This window comes from Chiloscyllium plagiosum, chromosome 41, assembly GCF_004010195.1.
Source record: "Chiloscyllium plagiosum isolate BGI_BamShark_2017 chromosome 41, ASM401019v2, whole genome shotgun sequence".
In the NCBI taxonomy this organism is placed as follows: domain Eukaryota; kingdom Metazoa; phylum Chordata; class Chondrichthyes; order Orectolobiformes; family Hemiscylliidae; genus Chiloscyllium; species Chiloscyllium plagiosum.
The window spans coordinates 12,002,374-12,011,698 of record NC_057750.1 but is presented as its reverse complement, the minus strand read 5'-3'; the positions used below and the strand labels follow the sequence as shown (position 1 = coordinate 12,011,698).

Sequence of the window (9,325 nt, the reverse complement as noted above, 5' to 3'; positions counted from 1 at the left end):
TGCTCCTGCCCCACCGAACTCATCTCCACCTACCTCGATACTGTCCTATCCCCCCTAGTCCAGAAACTCCTCACATACATTTGGGACACCACCCACTCCCTCCATCTCCTCCAAGACCTCCGTTTCCCCGGCCCCCAATGCCTCATCTTCACCATGGACATCCTATCCCTCTACACCTCCATCTGCCATGACCAGGGCCTCCAAGCCCTCCATTTCTTCCTCTCCCAATGTCCCCAACAGTACCCTTCCACTGACACTCTCATTCATTTGGCATTATAATAGAATGTTTGCTGTTGAATTCCCAAAACTTTATCAAGGGAGTAGTTCAGAACTGTCTCGGGATGGTGAGGGAGACAGTGAACACAATCACGAGGGGATAAAGGAGGTGGTTAGCACTACCAGTGGAGTGAGGCTGTACAGTTTTGGAGGTTGACAGTTTAGCTCAGACCTAGCACCTTATCGGTGACCAGACTGTATCCGTAGATATTTGCTCAGTTGGTAGTCATGTCCGGGCTATTGTGATAACAGTTATCTGCCTCTGCTTATTTGAATTGTTGACTAGTCACTTACTACAAAAAGGCATACTCTGTTCATTTCTCTACTGAACCAAGTTTATTTTGGGATTGATCCGGCTGTAAGCTAAAATGTCATAGTGATGAAAACAAAGTGCCTGTCTCCAAGACAAGGCAGCCAATTTGATTGGCAACTCACCCATCACTTTAAAGGGAACCACTGTAATCCACATGGTGCAGACACATCCACCTGTGCTGTCAGAGAGAGTTCTTGGAATTTGACCCAGTGACAGTGAAGGAATGGTGATATCTTCCCAAATCAGGACGGTGAGTGGTTCAAAGGGCAACTACAGGCGGTCTTATTCCCATGCTTCTGCTGCACTTATTCTTCTGGGTTGTAGAGGTCATAGGTTTAGAAGGAGCTGTCAGACAAAAATGTTTAACCACAAAACAATTAAATTCTAATAAACTTCATTTAGATCAGAGGTCATAAATTACATTTGCATCAAGCAAAATGATACATTTATTCTTCATTATTATTGGAAGTTCATTAACAGCATTGTAACTCTTAAACTACTTTATTGATTTTAAAAAAAGGAAAGCTCTTGAGATTAAAGTTTCTGACCTCTGTGCTAAATTTATTATTTTGTGGTCAGATCTTTCTCGCCTTCTTGAGCGGAACTTCCTTTTATCGAGACTAAGTGTAGATGTGAGCATAAATGCAACAGGGAAAGTTTTCCAGCACAATTATATTCTTCTCAGCTCATTATATAATCACGCATGTGTAGAACGCCAAATTTTGAATGCAGGATGTTCTCAAGTTCACTGGGACCTTGCAGTCTCCAACATCCAAGGACTGTATTTAAAAGGTACTCTCTACAACTAAGCAGAATCACTTGTCCCTCTGCTCAACAAACCACCCAACTCCTGCAGATGTCAGAGACCAAGTAAAAAGCAGCAACAGCCTCTTTAGAGGTTTTCTGAAGGCAGTCCAGGGAGAGGTGCTACCCCAAGTAACAAAGCTAGCCTGGGCAGAGGTGGCTGTGGAATTCAGTACCAGCTCAAGTGAACCTGACTCCAGTATTGCAAGGGAATGAATGATCTGCTGTGCTTTGTCAGGGTATGTACCACACTCTACTGAATGCTCTCTCTGTAAGGGTGAGTTAGAATTGAAAGGTTGTCGCTGCAAGGGACTCTCTTCAGCTGCTTCATCAATGACCTTCCCTCCATCATAAAGTCAGAAGTGGGGATTTGTGAAGGTTTGTAGCTCAGGTTGAGGTTTAGGGTGTAGCTTTGCTCACTGAGCTGTAGGTTTGATGTCCAGACGTTTCATTACCTGGCTAGGTAACATCATCAGTGGCAACCTCCAAGTGAAGCGAAGCTGTTCTGGGACAACATATCTATCCTGGGACAGGCTAAGCAAAGACATGCTAGAGAATTCCTAGAGGCCTGGCACTCCAACCACAACGCCATAAACAAACACATAGATCTAGACACCATCTATCAACCCCTCAGAAAACAAACAGGAAATGACATCACCACAAACCCCAGGAACCCCATCCAGGACAATAGAAAGCAGGAGACAACAGCTTCGCTTCACTTGGAGGTCGCCACTGATGATGTTACCTAGCCAGGTAATGAAACATCTGGATATCAAACCTACAGCTCAGCGAGCAAAGCTACACCCTAGAAGTGGGAATGACTGCACAGCATTCAGCATTATTCGTAGCTCCTCAGATACTGAAGCAATCCATGTGCAGATGCAACAAGACATGGACAATATCGAGGCTTGGGTTGACAGTTGATAAGCAACATTCATGCAACACAAATGCCAGGCAATGACCATCTCCAATAAAAGACAATTTAACCACCGCCCCTTGACATTGAATGGTGTTACCATCACCGAATTCCCCCACTATTAACATCGTGGGAGTTGCCATCGACCAGAAACTCAACTGGACTCAACAAATAAATAATGTAGCTACAAGAACAAGTCAGAGACGAGAGATATTGCAGTGAGTAACTCACCTGCTGACTCCACAGAGCCTGTCCACCATCTTTTGGGCACAAGTCAGGAGTGTGTTAAATGCTCCCCACTTGCTCAGATGAGTGCATCTCCAACAGCACTCAAAAGTTTGAGGCCAACCAGAACAAAACCATTCATTTCAGTGGCATCACATTGACAATCATCTACTCCCTCCACCACCGATGCTCAATAGCAGCAGTGCGTACCATCAACAAAATGCACTGCAGAAATTCACTTGAGCTTCTTAGCCTGCACCTTCCACACCCACAACCACTTCCATCTAGAAGGACAAGGGCAGCAGGCACATGGGAAATGCACACCTTTGCATGTTCCCCTCCAAGCCACTCACCACCCTGACTTGGAAATATGCTGCTGTTCCTTCATTGTCACTTGGTCAAAATCCTGGATTTTCCTCCTTGGTAGCTTCATGGGTTTACCTAGAGCACATGGACTGCAGCAGTTCAAGAAGATAACTCAAAAACACCTTCTCAAGGGCAACTAGAGATGGGCAGTAAATGTTGGACAGCCAGGGACGCCCACGTCCCACGATTAAATAATTAAATAATAAAAGATTTTATTAAATAATAAAATAATAAAAGAGCATCACAACAGTGCTCCTTCTCACACATCTGCCAGGGTTCCATAATTAAAACATAAAAGGAGCCACAGCACTCAGAAGCTCTTGTACAAGCAAGCCACTGACATATCATTGCAACCAGGAGAAGCTACATATCAGACAGCTTTCACCAAAGGCTTGCTCAGACGCAAGGACACAGCTACAAAAAAATGGCCTGTTGAATTGAGTCACCTTTTAAATTCACCCCATTTACCTGTCGTGGTCAGATTTGCCACTGTCAGTTTGTGTGGCTGGGACTTGCTTGTTAACCCAGTCAAGCTTCACCCCTAACTATTAACAACAAACAATTAACAACAAGCTAGACCGCATATGACTAATAATTCTCTCAAGCTGATCTACAAAGAGAGACCTCACCCCTAACACTGTAAGTGTTTGCACAATAAAAAAACGTGATTGTGAAGGATCCTAGTAACTGGTGACGTTTGTACTCACAAAACCTTTTTAGGAAGAAGTCTACTCCATCAGTGTTATGCTAGTCAGGGCTGTGAATGCACGAGTTTTCTGTTTTCGAATAACAAGATTGTACCCGTGAATATAATTCCAGCGGCCGGGGTGTTAATGAGTATTCATGACATGCTAATGAATGCAAAACAAGTTCCAAAAGTCAGGAACGCTAATCTGCCTGAAAATTCTTTGAACTGAAAAGCCTAAGTTTAGTCATAGAGCACAATAGTCATAGAGTCATACAGCATGGAAACAGACCCTTCGGTACAACTAGTCCACACCGACCATGTTCATAAACTAAGCGAGTCCCACTTGCCTGGGCTTGGCCCATATCCCTTTCCGATTCACATGCTTATCCAAATGTCTTTTAAATGCTGTAACTACCCTCATCTATCACTTCCTGTGCCAGTTCATTTCACACAAGAACTGCTGTGTGTAAAAAAAAGTTGCTCCTCATGTCCTTTCTAAAACTTCCTCCTCTCACCTTAAAAATATGCATCCTAGTTTTGAACATCCCACGGTGACGCTGTGGTTAGCACTGCTGCCTCACGGCACCAGGGACCCAGGTTTGATTCCAGCCTCGTGTGGAGTTTGCACGTTCTCCCCATGTCTGCGTGGGTTTCCTCTGGGTGGTCCGGTTTCCTCCCACAGTCCAAAGATGTGCAGGTCAGGTGCATAAGTCAGGCGTAAATGTAGGGTAGGGAAATGGGTGTGGGCGGGTTACTCTTCAGAGAGATGGTGTGGACTTGTTGGGCCAAATGGCTTGTTTGCACACTGTAGGGAATCTAATCTAATCTAAATCCCCACCCTTGGGAAAAGACCCTTGCTATTATTAAGGGAGATGTGATAACCTTGTGTTGAACATTGGTTTGACTTAAACTGGAAAGCTACATCTAATCCTGAGCACCATATTTTAGGAACAATGTGAAGAAATCAGAATGCAGAAAGAATTCACTCAGAACTTCAGATAGATAGGTTAGAGGAATTGGAAAGCTCTTTCTTTGAGAGAAGATTGAAGAGATTTCATAGCTTTATTCAAAATCAAAGGGAATTTGGACACAGTAGAGGGAAAGATTGTTCCCATTAGTGGAAGAATTGACAACAAGAGGGCACAGATCTAAACATAATAGACAAAGAAGTAATGGTGATATAGAGTCACAGTCATAGAGTCACAGAGTTATACAGCAGTGACTGACCCTACAGTCCAACTTGTCCAGGCCCACCAAATATTCTCGACTAATCTATCCCCATTTGGCCCATATCCTTCTCAACCCTTCCTATTCATGTACCTTTCAGATGCCTTTTAATTGTATCCACCTATTTCACATAGTGAGTGGTTAGGAACTTTAATGTACTGCCAGAGATGTGTGGTGGAGGGAGGTTCAATTGAGGCATTCACAAGGGAATTACAGCATATGAGCATCTGGAAGGAAAGAATCTGCAGAAAAACAGGAAAATGAGAGAATGGTAGTGAGCAAGTTGCTCCTTTAGACTCATGATGGGCTGAATGAACTCTGACAGTGCTATAATAATTCTGTGAAACTGTAATTAAGTGGATGATCAGCTAAAAAAAGACAGATTGTCAAGAGTTAGAAATGGAGGTGCCTATCAGCCTCAAATAGTGTCCCCATCGCTGAGCCAGGACGCCTGAGTTCAAATCCCACATACAGCGTCTGAATTTTGGGCTTTGTGGCACAGTGGTAGTGCCCCTGCCTGTGAGCCACAACACCCACTTGCCCTGAATGTGTGTTATAACGTGTCTGAACAGATTGATGAAAAATACCTGTTTAAAAGCGGAGTTTTGGGACCTTATGGTGGAGAGATAGAGTCTATCTCTGGACCAATAGGTCTGGCTTCAGGTCCCACCTGACGCAAAGATGGATCATAACATATGATGTGAGAGATGGATCATAACATGGGGCAGCACAGTGGCTCAGTGGTTTGCACTTCCGCCTCATAGTACCAGGGTTCAATTCCAGCCTGGGGTGACTGTGTAGAGTTTGCTCATTCTCCCCGTGTCTGCGTGGGCTTCCTCCGGGTGCTCCGGTTTCCCCCCACATTCCAAAGATGTGTAAGTTAAGTGAATTGGCCATGCTAAATTACCCGTTCAGGGATGTGTAGGTTAGGTACATTAGTGAGGGGGTAAATGTAGAATAATAGGGTAGGGGAATAGGTCTGGCTGGGATACTCTTTGGAGGGTTGGTATGGAGTTGTTGGGCCAAATGGCCTGTTTCCACACTGCAGGAATAGTCTTCTAAATACTCCGTTCTGTGTATGTCCAAATCAGTGGGGTGTTGGTTTCTGATCTCGGAAAGGTGAAAACTTATATTTGCAAATCGCTGAAAGCCTTTTGCTGCTTGATTTGACACATAGATATCTGTGTATGAAACACATGTAAGGTGCCAACTAACGTTTCCAGTACAAGTCCTGGTACAGAAAAGTGAACTTGATCTAATTTCTTCAGTGAAACAAATAACTTTCAAAGCTAATAATGCTGCTTGAAAGATAATACTGGCAAGATCTGTCTATCAAAAAGGCATGAGCAGGAAAATATAACATGTTTCGATAAGATATCAATTTACTGAATCAGTATTACATAAATAGACCTGATAAGTCATTCAAGCTCTTTTTCACCTAGCCAAATGTAAGTCAGCATTTCTGTTGCTTTTGTTAGCACATTTGGTGCTGCCAGTTCACTTAAATCAAATTTCTATGAACACCTCAGCAAATGCCACAAATGAACAAAATAAATTCTGGCCGACACTCTGAGGATTACTGTAGTGGACCTTCTAGAATTTACAAATCTTAAAATCAGTTGCCATGACTGTGATTGGAAAATATTAGAAGGATTGTGCAACCCTGAAGGCAATTGGTATCTCGCATTCCCACCATTCACTTCAGTTAATGCGAACAGAACGCCAAAAGTCAACCATACACAACTATTGTTCTGCTTAACTACTGCACAAGCATAAGCTCTGAAGCAAGACAGATTAAAATGAGCCGTATAGAGTTATCAACAAGTCACAAAATACAGGACAAACTGGCAAGCCCTGCCTTTGATTCCATTTTTGATTCAGAGGGTTTATTTGAAGTTTTTGAATAAAGAGCAACTGAGAAAAGATTCAAGAAAAACAACATTCCAGACCGAAATAACTAAATAGAGGCCAGTATCCAGTCACCAAGTCACCCTTTATTTACTTGTGCGCAGTATGCTGGCTGGAGCCAATCAGTGCCGATTCAGTCCCCTGAAATGAGATTCTAAATCTCCTGGTTATATATTTTTTCTCTCAACGCAAGAGATTCTAATCTCCTGGTTATTTATTTTTAATTACCCTAAACTACTGCCATACAGTACTGGTGCTTGTTCTCTCCAGGTGTGTGTGTAGGACACAGTGAAAACACCAGTTGTATAAATACCTTTATTAATATTCCACCATCAGGAAAAACAGCCATGTGGCCAAGGAGCCAATAACAACAAAACCCTGCTGGTGGCAATGCTTACATGAAAGAAAAGGTGAAGGAGAGGGTAGGGATCAAATCAAGACAGAATTGGAAAGGAAATAAAACACACCGCATGCTCCCTCTCCAAAGACTCCCGGGCTCGAACATAACCATGGAAGAGGGCAAGCAATCAGCCAAAACAAGCCCCTCCACAGCCCGCTGCCTGGAGCTGTTTATAGCCAGTCTGGTCAGCCCAGGAGTAGACCCGCAAGGAGCTCCTCTGACCTGCCTACTCCCTTCCCCACTGGCTACCCAAAGACCAGGAGCGTGGGGCTGAAGTGCATCCAATAACAAAGAAGAAGGTCTTTGAGATAACTGAAAAGGGAGTGCAAACGCCCACAGCCAACATATATATGGTCCACTGACTCCACCACACGGCAAAACAGTGGGACCGGGAGTCCATGAACCATTGCAATCTGCAGTCACATGGGACTGCACATGCAACACCCTCCACCCCAGATCCCTGAGAGAAAGAGGGAGGACTCCTGCAAAGAGAGCCCTCCACTGAGATCCCCATCGCCTGGTTGTAATTGGGCACACCAATGCATTTGTAGGCGATGGATGGAGGAAACGATGTGAATGGTGTGAGGCAGAAGTCCATACATGGCCTGCCGTTTTGCCCTTGTAAAGTCTATACTGCCTATGTTCTGGAGGCAGCTGAGGTTGAGGGGTACAGGCTCCCGAGGGTGGGAGGTATGGGATCCTGGTGAAATTCCATCTGAACGGGGTTACACATAGACAGGAGTCCATCGCACACTTCATCATTCTCCAACTGGTGCACAATGTCGGGTTCGAGCACCGCCGTTCTGAGGCGTTGGGTGGCAGTGGTCACAGGCTGGATGTCTCCCACCACCCTATGTGCCAATTCCTGCAGCAGCATCCAGCCCAGGCCCCCACCACCCAGCACATCCCCAACTCTGGTGACACTCATGGCCATGTCCCCCAACCTTCTCCCCGACACCAAATCAGACCAGACTCTGCTATGGTCCCTGTCCTCAAGGGTACAGGTAAAGCCACTCCCTACACTGCCCCCACCCCCACCCCATCACCACCACCACCATCACCATAATCATATAACAACAAATCACCATACAGCAGAGAAATAGAGACACCAACATAGGACACCCCAAATCTCAATGTAAACAATAACAAAAAACATGACATAAACTGGAACAAAAGTGTTACATGGGTCATTTTCTCCTTTTATAAAAGGTACGTAATAAACCAGATACATTCCATAAAAAGAAAACATAACATCCCCCAGGGATAAAAGGTTGAGCAGTAAGGAAACATCCATAACACGCACCAATGGATACTGTGCATCAGAGCGCATCACTGAAAGTAAGGCATAATGTAAAGGTCACATCTCATCTTGTGCAGTGATACAAAACAGCAATAAACACACAACCCACAGGGCTGACTCTTGGCCACCCTATGCACCCTCTGTCTCTCAGACCATCTATGTACCGATGGAGTCCCATCCACTGACTGGCCCTTGACTGGCCTTCATGCAGGCTGGCTAGCGGTCAAGTCAGCTCAATATGGGAATACACAAAAATACAGCACACAGGCAGAAGTGGAGCCCACTAACAAGGCCAAGGTCCATACCCGAAGACAGAGCCCCATGCGAAGACAGAGTCCACACGTGAAGGCAGAGCCCAATGCGAAGACAGAGTCCACAAATGAAGGCAGAGTCCCCTCATGAAAGAAGAGTCCCCTCACGAAGGCAGAGACCCACATGAAAGCAGAGTCCTTTCTCAAAAGAAGAGTCCCCTCATGAAGGCAGAGTCCACACACAAAGAGAGAGTCCCCTCATGGAGGCAGAGTTCACATGCGAAGGCAGAATTCTCATGCAAAGGCAGAGTCCACACGTGAAGGCAGAGTCTCCACACAAAGGCAGAGTCCCCTCATGAAGGCAGAGTTCTCATGCAAAGGCAGAGTCCATGCGTGAAGACAGAGTCTACTTGTGAAGGCAGAGTCCACACGCAAAGGCAAAAATCCACAAAGTCCACACATACGGATAGAATCCACTCACGATGGCAAAATCCACACAAAAAAAATATGTCCACACACACAGTGGGCGGCACGGTGGCACAGTGGTTAGCGCTGCTGCCTCACAGTGCCAGAGACCTGGGTTCAATTCCCGCCTCAGGCGACTGACTGTGTGGAGTTTGCACGTTCTCCCCGTGTCTGCGTGGGTTTCCT

General features: G+C 45.1%; 2 protein-coding genes across 2 annotated transcripts in view; one reads left to right on the top strand and one right to left on the bottom strand.

Annotated features, from left to right (window-relative positions):
• LOC122542869 (sodium/calcium exchanger 3-like) overlaps window positions 1-9,325 on the bottom strand; it is a 386,298-nt gene that overhangs the window by 357,852 nt on the left and 19,121 nt on the right. The window contains exon 2 of the mRNA XM_043680974.1: window positions 712-934. The gene's annotated coding sequence lies outside the window, so the exon portion shown is untranslated. The remainder of the gene's footprint in view (window positions 1-711; window positions 935-9,325) is intronic.
• LOC122542870 (cytochrome P450 2C42-like) overlaps window positions 1,591-9,325 on the top strand; it is a 64,974-nt gene continuing 57,239 nt past the window's right edge. The window contains exon 1 of the mRNA XM_043680980.1: window positions 1,591-1,632. Coding sequence (XP_043536915.1) covers window positions 1,606-1,632 — 27 coding nt within the window. The 5' untranslated portion in view covers window positions 1,591-1,605. The remainder of the gene's footprint in view (window positions 1,633-9,325) is intronic.